At 40.2% G+C, this 17,011-nt stretch overlaps 1 protein-coding gene across 1 annotated transcript in view; it reads left to right on the top strand.

Moving 5' to 3' along the window:
• LOC122551725 (low-density lipoprotein receptor-related protein 1-like) overlaps nt 1-17,011 on the top strand; it is a 1,910,187-nt gene that overhangs the window by 1,563,885 nt on the left and 329,291 nt on the right. The window contains exons 45-47 of the mRNA XM_043694091.2: nt 878-1,003; nt 6,612-6,740; nt 16,488-16,607. Coding sequence (XP_043550026.2) covers nt 878-1,003; nt 6,612-6,740; nt 16,488-16,607 — 375 coding nt within the window. The remainder of the gene's footprint in view (nt 1-877; nt 1,004-6,611; nt 6,741-16,487; nt 16,608-17,011) is intronic.

Below are 17,011 nucleotides of genomic sequence, written 5' to 3'. Positions count from 1 at the left end.
GAGTTGTTTTAATTTGTTTTAAAGTTGATGTTAAGAACCTACTAGAAATAGTGCGAGAGGTGGGCATCTCACACTTGTGCATATTGAATCAATATTTACTTCTTGTAGGTAGGATGGAAAGTGGATTTGAGTGTATAATCAAATCAACCATGATCTTATTACATGAATGCCTCATCCTGTTCCTGACTGGTCGGTTCCTGTAATGACAGTTGATTTCAATTTTATCTGTATTTCAGAACAGCTTTCCAGAATGTAAACATTTCTATGCACTATATGCCATATGTGTAACTTTTTGAGTTTTGTTGATGCAAATGAAGTCTGAAATATGTTTTTCTTCATGTTTTGCTCAATCGGTGGCAATAACATTTCAATTTACTTTCCAGCACATAGCTTGAAGTAAGTAACATCAAATAAATTGCAATCCATCTGACTGAGAACATTGAGAAAAAGGACTGGGCAGATTCCCAGCAACAGCTAGTTTTTATTTGAAGCCGTAACAATGCAGTTAACAACTAAAACAATTGTCCCTGATTTTGAGAATTGGTGTTGTTGATTTGTATGTTTGCAGACTGAAAAGTTATATTAATAAAATCAAAGTTAAAATTTTAGACATCTAAATTAATGATTGAGTAATTGCACACAGGTTGCATAGTTATTTTAAGCAAGAACTGTACTCTCAAACTGACTACTTCTTAGTAAAAATCAAAATATCAAGTTCTTTTGAATAATCTCTGGGATTTATGACTGAGCAGTAGTCTCTGGAGGTTCTTGTGTTTCTTTAATAACAAATAGTGAAGGAGCTCTGGAATATACTTGTTCTGCCTTGTTAGTAAAGGCATGTTTCAATAGTGACAGGAAACCATTTCTTTTAAACTAGGTGAACTGTCTCCATGCAAGATAATGAATGGGGGTTGCCATGATCTTTGCTTCTTGACTGCCGATGGTCAAGTAAATTGTTCTTGTCGAGGAGAACGAATACTGTTAGATGACAACAGATGTGTTGGTAAGTTGACTTCCCCCACACTCCTGCCCAAAGATTTAACAATTTCAGCTATTAACAGTCGATCAAAATAATGTAGTATCTTGTGAGCATTTTGACTTAATTTAATTTACTATTGTCACATGTACTGAAATACGATGAAAAGTATTGTTTTGCATGTTATCCAGACAAATCATACTGTACAAAAGTACATCGGGGCAATAGAACAAAATGTAGAATATAGTGTTACAGAGAACATGCAGAGCAAGATAAACTCTAATATATGAGAGGTCCATTCATAAATCTGATAACAGCAGGGAAGAAGCTGTTCTTGAACCCATCAATGCATGTTTTTAAACTTTTGTATCTTCTGTCCCTTGGGTGGAAGAGAGTATAACCGGGTGGGAGGGGTCTTTAACTATGTTGGCTGCTTTCCTGAGGCAATGGCAAGTGTAGACAGAGTCAATGAAAGGAAGACTGGCTTTTTTGATGGACTGGGCTGCATTCCCAATTCTCTGTAATTTATTGGGGTCTTGGGAAAAGCAGTTGGCATATCAAGCTGTGATGCTTTCTGTGGTTCATCTGTAAAAAATTGTAAGGGATGTTGTGGACCTGCCAAATTTCCTTAGCCCTCTGAGGCATTCTTGATATTCTGAATCATGCTTTTTGATTTGATAAGATTAGATTCCCTACAGTGTGGAAACAGGCTCTTTGGCCCAACAAGTCCACACTGATCCTCCGAAGAGTAACCCACCCAGACCCATTTCACTCTGGCATTGCACCTAACACTATGCGCAATTTAACATGGCCAATTCACCTGACCTGCACATCTTTGGACTGAGAGGAAACCGGAGCACCCGGAGGAGACGCACGCAGACATGGGGAGAATGAGCAAACTCCACACAGACAGTCGTCCAAGGCTGGAATCAAATCTGGGACCGTGGTGCTGTGAGGGAGCAGTGTTAGCCACTGAGCCACCTTGCCTTTTGGTTGTGTTGGTTTCGTTTGAATGTAAAATGTTGAAGATATTATCAGGAGTTGGTGTATGTTGACTTTATCTAAACATGTGGTCCAACTTTTAATTTAGCCCTTTCAATTCTACCTGTCTTGATGCTTCTAAAGTTCAAGTGGTTTTAATTGCATACATTTGGTGCTGTACTATTATCAATGATAGCACAGACCTTCTGCTGTATGTGTGTACAAAGGCTTAACACGTTTGAGAGGTCACTAAATGTCATCTTCCATGGGCTGAAAGATATACTTGCATGAAATTACTCTGGGGAAATATAATGATCAAATACCTTCAGCAGGGAGCTTGACTTGAGTGAGCTGAGTTGGGAGTTAACAGCAAAACATTCTAATCTTGATCCTCTGATGTGAATTATCTTTTGAGTGGGAATCCCTACTGGGAGGCTAGGATCAGTAAATGTTCCATACCCTGCAATAGAAGCACATGAAAACTTGATAAGTAATTTTTTTGGGCTGAATTTTTTTTTGGCTATGTCTGACTTGCTTCAACTTCTTTTGAGGGTTTGTGCCGCAAAGCCTAACAAGCTCATTTGCAATACCTGAGCAAATCTGCCTCATTAATTGCTTACCATGTTCCTATGGCATTTTATATGTATAATTTTCACTCCATCTTGGCATACGCAATTCCTGAAGAATTGACTAATCAGGTACATGTCCCAGAATTCACCAGCACCTCTTGTGGCCATGCCATTTTTAAAAGGACATGGTGCACCCAGATAACCACCCATCAGTCCAGAGCTGCCATGCACCACGTTCTGGACATTTGCCCCAGAAGTAATAGTGAGGGCAATTCAGTGCCTTGATTTGTACACAAGATCCATGAGGTCCTGCTGGATGAGGTGGTATATAGCCACGACTTCATCTTCCCTGAGGAGCAGCAGTGGAGGCCATGACACTAGACCATGCCAGTCTAGTCCAAGGTTGCCATCCAGGTTAAAATAGTCTCAGCCATCTGAAGGAATGAACAACATTGTAGGGAGAAGATCAATGCCCCTCTCCACTCTGCCAGAGGATGTTCCATCATCTTTTGATCATTACCTCATTCTCTACAACTGTCACAATGCCTCCAACATCTTCTCCATTCACTCTCACCTACACTAACCCGTGATACCATTTACTTGCATATCCTCTGAGCTGCCTACTCATGCATTTCGGACACCTCTGTACCCATACCAGTAATAATAGTTGTGTCACCCACTTGCATCTCGTGTAATACCTGCCTTTTTTTGCATTCCAAAAGGAATGCAGCCATTAATAGGACAGAAACAGTTAAGACAGGTGTTGCCCATCATTTGTATTCTCAATCTCTTTGAAGGAGGACCCTGGCTCTGACCATCCCGAGCAAACCATGGGCTGGAATCAGAGCCTGTCTTTGGCTTAGTGTGCTGAGAAGCGAAGGCTCAGTGTTTCTACCTGGATGCAAACAAAAGTTATAACAAACTTTTTGGCTTTGTGTCTGCATTGAATAACACAGCAAAACTGCAGTACAGTGAGTCTGGGATATGTATCTGTGGGGCAATGAATGAAAAGCTAAGGCAAGGCATCAACGCTGTTAGAATCCAGATAGGTCTAATGTGAATGAGCAAGACGAGAGCTCAGATATAAAGCTTGCTCCAGTCCACAATCTGAGTGGGTGCTCCTGAATGCACAGTGTCCTTGGAGCAACACTACAATGATAATTGTAATGGTGTTAGAGACAAGGTGCTAACATGGATAGAAGCTTGCCTGTCTGACAGAAAGCAGAAAGTCGGGATGAAAGGAACATCCTCAGGATGGCAGCGGTGACAAGTGGCATTCAGAAGGGTCAGTGTTGGGGCCACAACTTTATACTTTATACATTAACGATCTAGATGAAGGAAATTAAGGTGTTCTAGTGAAGTTTGCTGATGATACAAAGATAGGTAGAAAGACAGGCAGTATTGAGGAGGTGGGGAGAGGCTCTGAAGGATTTGGACAGGTTAGGAGAGTCGACAAAAAAGTGGTAGGTGATTTCCATTGATGGGAGAGGCGAGGACCTGAGGGCAGAGCCTTCGAGTAAAGGGAAGACATTTTAGAACAGAGATAAGGAGAAACTTCTTCAACCAGAGAGTGGTGAATCTACGGAATTCACTGCCACAGAAGGCTGTGGAGGCTAGGTCATTGAGTATATTTAAGTCTGAGATAGATAGGTTCTTGATTGTCAAGGGAATCAACGGTTTTGGGAAGAAATTGGGAGAATGGGGTTGATAAACTTATCAGCCATGATTGAATGGTGGAGCAGACTCAATGGGTTGAATGGCCTAATTTCTGCTTCAATGTCTAATGGTCTTATAGTTGTTCATGCAGCCTGAGGTGCAGCATTCAAATGCAGAAGCATCTTGCAAGTGGATCAGAAATGTGCCATGAGTAGGGTACTTAGAGGGTGACACATGTGGATGCCAATGTCCATAAATGTGGGCTGCATGTGCCCAGTGCCCTTGAGTGGATCCTGAGATGTTGGTGCCTGATCAACAATATGGAGGTTGCTCAGAGCAAGCAGTGAACTGAATCCACAGGGGACGTCCTCTGGTTTCCTAATCAGGGTTTTTTCCCAATGTTGACATGGGTAAGTTTGTTAAGAAGGAAGGCTCAATATTAATGAAGTGACTTGGGCTATTAACGAATCATTTAACAAGCAATAATGACTGTCAATTAGCAACTCACCTCAGCCTAGCAAGAATCTTGCCACACCATTAGTGAAAAACATTAAAAGTGACATGGGTTATTTCCACTGTCAAGATATGATTTGGAGATGCCGGTTTTGGACTGGGGTGTACAAAGTTAAAAATCACACAATACCAGGTAATAATCCAACAGGTTTAATTGGAAGCACACTAGCTTTTGGAGTGATGCTCCTTCCTCAGGTGGTAGTGGAGGACTCAATCTTAACACACAGAATTTATAGCAAAAATTTACAGTGTGATGTAACTGAAATTATACATTGAAAAATTGATTGTCTGTTAAGCCTTTCATCTGTTAGAATACAGTGAGAGTTTCACTTCTTTCATGTGTAAATCACAAAACCTTTTTTCTAAAAAGTTGCATTCTCGGGTTAGCTGTCAACAATGGTGATAGCTAGACAATATGTTGAAGGTGTTGGCCCCCTGGGTTCTCTGTCTATGCCATGATGTTTAGATTGATTTTAATCTAAAAAGTGAGATAACGGAGTTTTACATAAATTCATGCAGTTTTTGAGCAAAGTACAATGTAACCCTGCAAGTACAAATTCACCCCACAAAAAATATGTGTGCATGTGGGTCTTTGTCTGTGTGTGTATGTCTGTCTGAGTTGGGGGTTGTGAGTGTGAGAAAGTGTATGCGTGTGTGTGTGTAGTGAGTGCAGAGTGTCTTAAGTCTGTGAGGAGGCGCATGTGTGAGTGTGGGAGTGTATGTGTCTGTAAGGGTGTGTGTGGGTGTCTGTGTGCGCGTCTGTGTGTTTGTGTGTCCGTGTGTATGTGTGTATAGGAGTGCCTGTGTGTGTGTAGGAGTAACTGTGTGTGTGTATAGTGCAGTGGTGGTCACCTGTAATGTGACATGAACCCAAGGTCCCGGTTGAGGTCCTCCCTATGGGTATGGAACTTAGCTATCAGCTTCTGCTCGGCCACTTTTCGCTGCTGCCTGTCCCAAAGTCCATCTTGGAGGATGGTCACCCGAAGGTCCGAGGCTAAATGTCCTGGACCACTGAACTGTTCCCCAACTGGGAGGGAATCCTCCTGTCTGTTGATTGTTGTGCGGTGCCCATTCATCCGTTGTCATAGACTTTGCTCGGTTTCTCCAATGTACCATGCCTCTGGGCATCCTTGCCTGCAATGTATAAGATAGACAACGTTGGCGGGTCACATGAGTATCTGCCATGTACAAGGTGGGAGGTGTCCCCACGCGTAATGGTGGTATCTATGTCCACACTCTGACACATCTTGCAGCGCCTACCGTGACAGGGTTGTATGGAGTTGTCCAGAGAGCCGGGCAGCTTGCTACAAACAACGATCTGTTTGAAGTTTGGCGGTTGTTTAAAGGCAAGTAACAGTCAAGATAGGTTTTGCTGCTCTTGACTACTGATTCTGCCATTATTGCCATAACGCATGTTGCTCAGATCCCATAAGAGTCCACACGTTGTCTCTATTTTAATATTGTTTTGTTAGAAATGGGTGAACACTTTGTTGAAATTATCAATGATTACATACAAATATATAAAAATCAAGCTTTTATCACACAGCGATAGTTTCTCGGGTGATACGTTCCACATGTTAGCATTCTTGAAAGGCAGAACTTAACAATAAAAAGGAAAGTAGATCAAATCTCATATGTAGAAGCTAATTTATGATCCATGTTTGAAATGAAGTCTCAGTTTAATGGTCTTTAGTGGATGCGTTTGCTAAGCTCAACAAGGTTATCTAGATAAGGAAACAAGGAAATTATGGAAATTACCTTATTCAATCCAGGTCTACTGCTAGCTATTGGCAAAGAACGTGTATGTAAAATATTACAAAATTTGGAAACCATTTACTTTTGGTCTTCTTCCAAGCAAAGGAATATTTTGTGCCAATATTATTTGCTGAAAAAATAAATGTTGACATTTGTTTCAGCCGCAAACTCATCTTGCAATATTCACACTGAATTTGAATGTGGGAACAAAGATTGTATTGGATACCATTTGGCATGCGATGGAATTGTGCACTGCAAAGATAAATCCGATGAAAAGCAATCATATTGTGGTAAGTAATCTTTTCTATTCGGGAGGAAATGTGTGCAAGTAGATGTTAGCTTTTTCACCCAGCATTATGACTCTCAAAATTCTATCTGTAATCAAGACAAATAATCATTTGAGGCTAGACTTTCAGAAGTAACATTTTTGTAGTCTATGACATACGTGTAAATCATAAAATCATCTCTCACTTGTCTTAGTTCCACATCCTGAATGCTATCAAACTCTGTCTCTGATGTCATTTATCTAACCTAGCAGCTTTGATAAAACTTATTCCTTTATATTGTCACTGGACTAGCACACATAATATTGGAACATGGGGTATAAATTGAAGGTGTAAGAGTGTGGTTACAACAACAAAATAAATAAAAACGCTACATATTCATTATAGATGACCTGTAATTGTTAAATTATTACCATGATGTGGAGGTGTTGGTGTTGGACATGGTGTGGATAAGATCAGAAGTCACATGACACCAGGTTATAGTGTGATAGGTTTATTTGAAATCACAAGCTTTCAGAGCTGTCGGCACCTGACGAAGGAGTAGCGCTCCGAAAGCTTGTGGTTTCAAATAAACCTTATGGACTATAACCTGGTGTTGTATGACTTGTGATCTTAAATTATTGCAACATTAATAAGAAACTAAAAGTATGTTTAATCAATTTTCAAATGCATTTTGTATGTGAAGGCCATTTATATAATACTCTGCCAAAACAAACAATTCATTTTGTCAAAATGGGAGGCCCGAGGTTTCTATAATTGACATTTTTATTTACAACTTGTCTTTATATGAGACCTTTTGCAAACTCATGACATCCCAAAGCATTTTCCAAGCAATGAGGTCATTTTTGAAGCATATTCAATGTTGTAATATGAGACACAGCAGCCAATTTGTACCTAACACGGAAAGGCGCTCATGATTATGTAATTTGTTTCAGCAGTGTGGTTGACAGGTAAATAATGGGTTGTATACAGTGAAGAACCTCCCATCTTTTTTTCATGCTAGTGCCACAGAATGCTTTTCATTTATCTGAAAAGGAAGACAGGGCTTCCACCTAGTCTCTTAAAATGTCACCTCTGACTAATGAGTGTTCCTTCTTACTGCATTGGGCTGTCATCCCACATTGTCTCTGGATTAACACTTGATAGATGCTAACACAGCTAACCCAGAGGGCAATCATATTGCACTAGACTATGGAGGACACCTATTTGAGAAGAAGGAGATGTTGACTACATCAAAGGCTACAAAAAAGGGTAAGAATTGAGAAATAGAATTGTGAAAATAGAAAAGGATAATGCAACAAAGTCACTGCCACAAGGATGTCATTGTTGACTTTGAATAGTGCTGTTTCATTCCTATAGCAGAGACAGAAGTCTCATTGGAAAGGTTAAAACTTCAAGTTCGCAGATTTAAAGATGACAACACATTCAAGGACTTGAAAGAAGCGAGGCAAATATGAGATGTGGAGATGTATAGCAAAGGCAAAGGGAAAGTGAGGACTGCAGATTCCTGAAGAAGGGCTCATGCCCGAAACATCAATTCTCCTGCTCCTTGGATGCTGCCTGACATGCTGTGCCTTTCCAGCAACACATTTTCAGCAAAGGCAAAGGGGCCAGCATTGAGGTTTTGGATGAAGGGTAATGACAACTGGGAAGAGAACTTATCTGAGGAGAAGAGACATTGTTTTGTCAGTGAATGAGTGATCAGCAATTTAGAGGAAATGAAATCAAAAGAGGGGGCCAAATGAAGAGAAAAGAAGGAAAGAAACTAGAGAAATATGTCAATGTCAGTTGCGTAATTCATTTATAAAAATTGAATTTACTTTCAATAGTAGAAAGAATGGATTATCAATTTTTCACTTCCGCCATCTAATTATTATACTTGGATGAAAATGACTTTTATAAAGGAAGAAATATAGATCAACAATCATGATTTGGAGATGCCGGTGTTGGACTGGGGTGTACAAAGTTAAAAATCACACAACACCAGGTTATAGTCCAACAGGTTTAATTGGAAGCACACTTGCTTTCGGAGCTTTGCTCCTTCATCAGGAGCATCGTTCCGAAAGCTAGAGTGCTTCCAATTAAACCTGTTAGACTATAACCTGGTGTTGTGTGATTTTTAACCAAGATCAACAATGATAGTAATAGAAGCTGACCATAGATTGAGGGATATATTGTGAAACTCATTTGCAATAAATGCATTTCTCTGTGCTGAAATGACTATTTTTATCTGAAGACATCGAAACCAGGCAACTGAATAAACTTCAATAAGTTTGCATTTCCTCTTTAATTTACATGTATGATAATTTCACCTATTGGAAGATGAAATGTTCCACTATATTAGAAAGACAATGGAGTTAGTCTGTGGAATATGCACTCAACTATATTTTAACAGCTGTTTTTGAGCAGCAAAGATGAGGAAAATTAATTTGGAAATAAACAGGAGCTAAAGCTTTCCCTCCCTGCCTGTTTCATTAAGCATCTTGGAATACATTGACTGGTGAAAAGGCAACTTGGTAATACCACTAATTCCCAAGGATTCAGTTATCTGTGGAGTCTCTTGCTGCCCTGGTTACATGTAAACAATCAAAGAACTGTTTTCTTAGGCCTAAAGTCTAACACCCACAGATCCTAAGGACTTTTAACTGCATGTCCTTTCTTTTTCTTTTTGCCTGTAGCAGACAGTATCCCTTTTAAACTTATTGCCTGTGTTTGTGTATGTGTATTTGATCTGTCATTTTTATTATTTTCTTACACATTATTAGAAGGTGAAAAAATTCCTCTTTCTTTCACTCAAAAAAGCCTTGGTAATTGGCTCCATCATTTTCCACTGAACATTTTGTAATTAAAGTGTGATAACTGCATGCCAAAAAGAAACAAAAAGATTGCTGTGACTGAACGAGTGATTGTTAAAAACTGGTGAGCCAATTCCCCTTCTCATCTCAACATAACAAAAGGCAATGTACCCTTTGCTGATGAATATTCAAAAAGGTAAACAAATGTGGCTATTCCAGTTTCAGCTTTAAAAATTTAATTTCAAGTAGTCAAGTATGAAAGAAACAGGGCATCAAAGTGTATACCTCAGTATCAGACATGAGTGTTTTAAAATTTCCTGAAGATTAATTGTGATATTATGAGCAAATCTCATCCAATACAAATGAATGAGTAAATGTAAATGATCTGAAATTTCAGACACCTTGGCACTTTTGTGACTAAAGCAATGCATGCGGACATAATGTTGCCTGTCAGCATAGCTGCTGATAAGAATTAACATGAGACAATCTCATTTACACATAGATTATGTAAACTGCCTGTCCACTGATGCATTTTACAGCCAAGAGAAACCAAATGTTTTGCAACTTAATCCAAAAAACAACCTCAATAGCAGACTTTAACTTTATACACCCACATGACAGTATGACAAAAATTTGATATCAGACATATTAATTGTTCAGGTGAATAATGGACTCCATATGAAAACAGCAGTGGCCATCATTTTTCATGCTAGAATTATTTATTGATGTAAAACAATTCAGCTGAACATCAATGATGTTAGAAACTCCCGAAAGAAGATCATACTAAAATGCATTTTTTTAGAAGTTCAGAAAATGAATTAATCTTACAGGATTGTCAAAAAAGATCCATGAGTTGCAAAGACTTATGAAAGCTGGAATTCAATTCCCAAAGGTCAACAGGACATTAATAAGCTACATTGCCACCAAAACGAAATTGTAAAATCTCCTCATCCCTGACCTGGATTGTGTGTGCAGAAATCATTTGAGTGCTGCAGCACCAATTTCCAATTCACCAACCATCTCACACTTTACCTTTTCCCTGTCGCCAATCATCAAAGCATGTAAATGTATGCATTGCAAAAAAATACATAGAATCAAAAAATCCCAATAAAAATGATAAATCAAATAATTCTGTGTTGCATACATAAATTAATGAATTATTCATACATTTATGCATGTGATACTTATGTCTTTACTTTTGCTTCTTTGTAGTGTTGCCCTCGTGGGCTGATGACTTTCAGTGGAGGTCTGTAGTTGGCCCTGGAGGACAGTGTCAAACAGCTCTGAGCCTTAAATATTGGTCTGCACTATTGAATGTTTCTCAGCAGTGGGGTCAGGCTGTTTGGAAAGCAAGAGCAAGGGTATTGGTGAAGTAGCAGCAGTGGAAGAACAGATGCTGTCTTTTACAGAGACACACTGGACTATACTCTATGGAGTTAGTGCTGCTCCAGCTTCAGCAATCCTAGTAATTTTTTGGACAACAGGGTGCTGGGCTGCCCTGAAAAAAAATGTTCTGCCCTCTGCAGTTCACAGCCATGACAACATTTTGCGCTTGCATCGTGGCAAGATAACCTTACATAACTTCACTCTGAACTTCTACTTCTGCCCCATACTTAGGGTGGAAACTGTTTATGTTGGATTGTATAACTTGAAGTTTAATTGACCTTCTGTGTGTTTGGAAGAGGGAGACATGTTTGTTTAAAAATTGTTCTTGTGGGCTTCGCACTGAGAAGTCTGGAGGCCTCTTTGTTTACTTGCATTGTAATGAGGTTTTACAAGCATTGAAATGAAGAGATTGGGGTTAGTAGTTCACAGCAATAAAACTAAGAGATAGAAAAAAAATCTGAGCTGTTGTCTAATGACAGAGATCTACATATTCAAATAAACATAGAACAATCCAGAAGAGCATTAGCCAGTCTGTATATGCTTCTGGATTAGTGGTGCTGGAAGAGCACAGCAGTTCAGGCAGCATCCAAGGATCTTCGAAATCGATGTTTCGGGCAAAAGCATCCTGATGAAGGGCTTTTGCCCGAAACGTCGATTTCGAAGCTCCTTGGATGCTGCCTGAACTGCTGTGCTCTTCCATCATCACTAATCCAGAATCTGGTTTCCAGCATCTGCAGTCATTGTTTTTACCTTGTCTGTATATGCTGGACAGTGGTGGTTGAAATGTTGAACTCTCCAGTAAGAAACCTGGTAAAACTGCTGGAAATTGAGTTTAGATACACTTTTTGCTCTAATATTAAAGTAATAGTGAGCTTACTTCATAGGATCCCTACAGTATGGAAACAGGCCATTCAGTTCTTCCAATCCACACTGACCCTCCAAAGAGCAATCTACTCAGACCCACCCTCCTAACCCAATCCTTATAACCCTTTATTTACCATGGCTAATCCATCTAACCTACACATCCATGAACACTATGGGCAATTTAGAATGGGCAATCCACCTAATCTGCACATCTTCAGACTGAGGGAGGAAACTGGAACACCCAGAGGAAACCTACATAAACATGGGGCGAATGTGCAAACTCTACACCTAGTCACCCATGGGTGGAATCAGACATGGGTTCAGAGCACTCTGAGGCAGCAATGCTAAACATTGAGCCACCATGCCACTCCACTTTCAGTTTGTTTAGTGTGTGTCAGGGAGAGATATCAGCTGAAATGTAAAAGTGTTTGGTGAATGCACAGAACTGAAACAGAAATAAAGCAGTTGTCGCCACGCCAGCCTGAGCCTCATGTGGAAATAACGCTAACTCTTTGTTGGATTAGGTGTTTGTAAGCATATTGCTTGGATAAAAGCATAATCTGTGTTTTAATCCTTTTCTAGGGTTTGTGATGAAGTCTTTCCAACTTTGGTGCCTCGTATAATATTGTTTAAATGTAACTGATAATATGTTCATTAAAAAAGAAACAACATGAAGTACCCAAACAGTTTCTGATGGCTATGTTCAGTAAATGAGCTCCATAGTTAAAAATAAGCTAAGTTTAGGGTCTATCAAGTCAGATTCCATTCTGAAATCTCATTTGCCCATTATTATCATCAGCTGAAATCATAATAAAGTGGAAACTGAGCTTGCTCGATGCATGTTGGGTCATCATTGTGTTGACAAATACAATAATGGTGTTGGACATTATTCTTATGCCTGACATGATAAGCTCCAAAGTTTAAGCAACACCCTGAGTCTTGTGGTACTTGTCCTCTCAGCACTTCTTGACAAAGACAACACACCATCTGGTACACTTCTTGATGAACCTAGCCTTCTACATGTCCACCAGCTTTCTTTGGCATACTATCCCAGGATAGTGCTTATCTGAGGCTTTGGAGATTCTAATAATGTCCTGTTCCCTCTTTTCCATAGAGGTCTGGACATCAAAGTACACCTGCACCCATTAGGTTAGCTTCTGCTGTCTTGAATGCACACCTCATTGTTCTGAAAGAAGCAGGAAAATGTATTAATGCATTTTTTTAAATTCTTATGTGAGTGGTGAGCATTATTTGCAATTTTTGCTGACCTTTAGTTGTCCTTGAGAAGATGGTGGTGAACTGCAGTACGGCTGGAAAGGAAGTTCCAGGATTTAAATCTCATGTCAATAAAGGAATAATGATACATTCCAATTTAGGGAAGTCTTTCCCTTGGAACTACATTTGCAGATGGTAGTATTCTGATGTGATATTAGGTCTGACAGTGGGTGAAAATGGGTCAGCTGTTCTAACAGCAACCCATGATAGAACAGGGCTGGTGTGTGGGTGGTGATAAAATATGTAAGGATGGAATTAGGCTCTTAGGTTATTGAACTCAACATTGAGTCCTAGAGGGTCCTCAGGCAGAAAATGAGATCTGATCTTGAAGCTTGAGCTGAGGTCTGTTAGAGCACTGCAGCAGGTATGTAACAGAAATGTTGGCTGCAGAACAAGGTGCTGTATTGAAGAGGCAGGCAAATGTAATCTCTGGGTATTTTATGTGGACAGAACATAGATGTTATTCAAAGTAGTCACCCAGCCTGTGTTTCATCTGCCCAGTGTAGAGGAGACCACATTGTAGAACAGCGAACAACAGTAGACTATATTGAGTGAAGTTCAGGTAAATTGCTGCTTCTTCTGGAAGATACATCTGGGGCTTTGGATGTGAGGAGGAAGGAGGTAAACAGGCAGGTATTATGCTTTCTGTGATTGCATGGGAAAATGCCATTGAGGTGTGGGGAGGTGTTTGCAATGGAGTAGGAGTGGACGATGGTGTCCCGGAGGTTACAGCCCCTGTGGAATGCTGACAAGAGAAGGGAGGGGATTGTGGCATCCCATTGGAGGTGACAGAAATGGTGGCTTACAATTCTTTGGATGGTGTAGCTGATGGGATGGTAAGTGAGGACCAGGGGTCCCTATCATTTTTTGTCTGAGGGAAAGAAAGAGGTGAGCGCAGAAGTGCAGGAAATTCTTTGGACATAGCTAAGAGTCCTATCGACCATGGTTGTAGGGAATCTTTGGTTGAGGAAAAGTATGGACATTTCTGAGGCTCCCAACGGAAGATGCCATCATCAGAATTGATGCAACAGAGGCGAAGAAATTGGGAGAATAGGATGCAGTCCTTACAGAAAGCAGGCTGTGAGGATGTTTAATCAAAGTAACTGTAGTAATTGGTGAGTTTGTAATGGATATTGGTAGCCAGCTTATCACCAGAAGTGGAAACAGAGATGTCAAGAAAGGGAACAGAGGAGTCAGAGATGGACCAGTTGAAGGTGAGAGCAGGGTGGAAATTGGAAGCAAAATTGATAATTTTTTTCCAGTTGAGAACAAGAAAGGAAAGCAGCAACTGATGATGTCATTGATGTACTTGACAAGGAATGTTCCCATGTACCCCATAAGGAAGCAATCATAACTGGCGCCCATGCAGGTACACATGGCTACACTTTGATCTTAAGAAAGTGAGAGAGTTAAAGGAGAGGTTGTTCAGGGTGAGGATGAGCTCAGCCAGGCAGAGAAAAGTGGTGTGGATAGCGATGGATCAGTCCTTTGTTTCCAGGAAAAAGCAGAGAGCACTGAGACCATCTGGTGGGGGATGGATGTATGAAGGGATTGCACATCAATGGTAAAGACGAGGTGGCTGGAGACTGCACACTGAAAATTCTGAAACCGATGTGAAGCGTCAGAAGAATCACAGATGTATGTGGAGAGGAATTCAACAAGGGGAGGAAAAAAAGGCGTAAAAGTAGAAAGAAATATGTTCTCTGAGGCAGGGCCAGGCAGAAACAATGGGTCTGCCCAGTTTGTGGATTTTGGGGTGGAGAAGGAGAAGCAGGGTTAGGGGACTATGGTCTTGGAGAATTTCGGGGAAAGATCCCCAAATGAGATGAGGTTGATGATAATCATGGACACAATGGCTTGATGCTTCATGGTGGGGTCATGGTTCACGGGGAGTTAGGAGGGCTTAGCCTCTGCAATGTGGAGGTCAACATGCCAGACTAGAACAGCACCACCCTTGTCAGCAGGCTCAATGACAAAGTTAGGATTGGCTCTGAGAATCCTGTTAGCTCAGAGGGAGATAGTTTTCAATGAGTGAAGGGGGTGCAGAGAAATTACTGGTGAATGGATAGATGGAGATGGAGCCCAGAGAGAGATATGACAGGAGTAAGTAAACAAGGGGATTGTAGATGGCCAGCCAGGACAGATCAGAAGCTTAATAAGTGATAAAGCGATCTGAGGGTTGTAGAGAATAAGCAGTGTGTGCTGAACGCAAACCAAGAAATCTGAAAACAGATCTGAAAGTGGGTGGTTTTACTGGTTTCCTGGTTAACATTTCTCTTTCAACCACGAGTAAAGCAAATTAACTGATCATTTATCTCACTTTTTTCCGAAAATCCTCTTTGTATACCATGGCTCTTTCAATTACTGATATCACAACAGTAATTACATTTTGAAAGCAATTTATTGGCTTGTAGGACTCAGAGATGTTCATTAACACACTCTGTGAATCAAGTCTTTTATTCCTTTAGCCACCAAAATTAAAATGTTATCACCGTGTTAGAGCTATTAATTGGAAATCAATATTATGATTTCCCAACTGCAATTTTGAAACAGCTATTACCCACATGACACCAGGTTGTTGTAAAATTGCTGTCAGTTAAGCAATTTAGTAGGTTAGTTCAGACAGTAACTGAGTTTTAATTGCTAGGAACATCCTCAAACTCTACTGAATGACATAATCTCTGCCAAAACATGACAGGGATATTAGTTACTATCAGTGCTATTGCAGGAACATTAGCCCCTATTTATGAATCATATATGGCTGCCTAGATTAGAACAGAATTGAAAACTCTCCTTGAATGGAATTATGATATGTCAGGTCCACTTGAGGAAGGGTGTTAACACGCAAGAATGCAATTCTTCAGGTGGAGAGAGAAATAAAATTTTAACTAATACAGGTTATCAACTTACCCCATGATTTCTGCTCATGAAAGGAAATTCACTGTTAGTGGCTAAAGAGAGATGAACCAGGGAGATCTACCAGCAGTCATCAATTTGCAAATAACTTGAAGGTTTATAAAGTGAGTAATTTGATGAAGTCAGGTTTTGAGCAATAACACCCACCAGAAATGACAGGGCAAAACAGTTATGATTTACAGAGAAAAGGAGAAAGATCCAGATTTAATGGAAACATTCTCTCCCCAATGCCACCTACTAATGCAAACACTAAGTCAGTTGATGGCACAAGAAATTTGAGAGAGAATTTTGAAATGATCACAGAAAAAAAATACAGTTGTCATTTTCTTGAGGGAAAGAATTCAAAGTGGGATTGGTGAAGTTAATAATCAAATACTCCAATTAAACAATGATCTTTTGTAATATTGATCACTAAATGCTTGAAACATTCATTGTCCAATTAGACACATTTTCCATCAGTGTGATGAATTTATCAGCTTACTGTTTCACTTTTGCTTCCTTGGTTTCTTTGCATCAGCAAACAGGAGTTGTCGAAAAGGATTTAAACATTGCTACAATGGCCGTTGTGTGTCCAATGCAAAGTGGTGTGATGGAGTGGATGACTGTGCAGACAACTCAGATGAAGTATCTTGCAATAGTAAGTATTAGGTTGGTGTTGCCAGCCCTATTTGCACTGGACAGTCTTTTAAATAAGATTAGTCTTCAGCCATGTTGCTACTCAACACTGACATTTTTTTACAAACCCACTTTCTCCCACAGCTACCTGGATTACATCTCCTCCCACCCTACCTTCTGCAAAAATGCTATCCTGTATTTCTAATTCCTCCGCTTCCATTGTATCTGCTCCCAGGAGCACCCGTTCCACCACAAAACACACCAGATGGCCTCCATCTTTAAAGATTGTAATTTCCCCTCCCACATGGTTGAAGATGCCCTCCAACGTACCTCATCCACGTCCCGCTCCTCCGCTCTCAAACCCCACCCCCCCAACCGCAACAAGGACAGAACCCCCCCGGTCCTCATCTTCCACCCCACCAACCT

This window comes from Chiloscyllium plagiosum, unplaced genomic scaffold (assembly GCF_037043375.1).
Source record: "Chiloscyllium plagiosum isolate Xiang-an unplaced genomic scaffold, Cpla_swu_hap1 HiC_scaffold_7, whole genome shotgun sequence".
NCBI lineage: Eukaryota > Metazoa > Chordata > Chondrichthyes > Orectolobiformes > Hemiscylliidae > Chiloscyllium > Chiloscyllium plagiosum.
The sequence above is the reverse complement of the archived record's forward strand: the minus strand, read 5'-3'. Positions and strand labels throughout refer to the sequence as shown.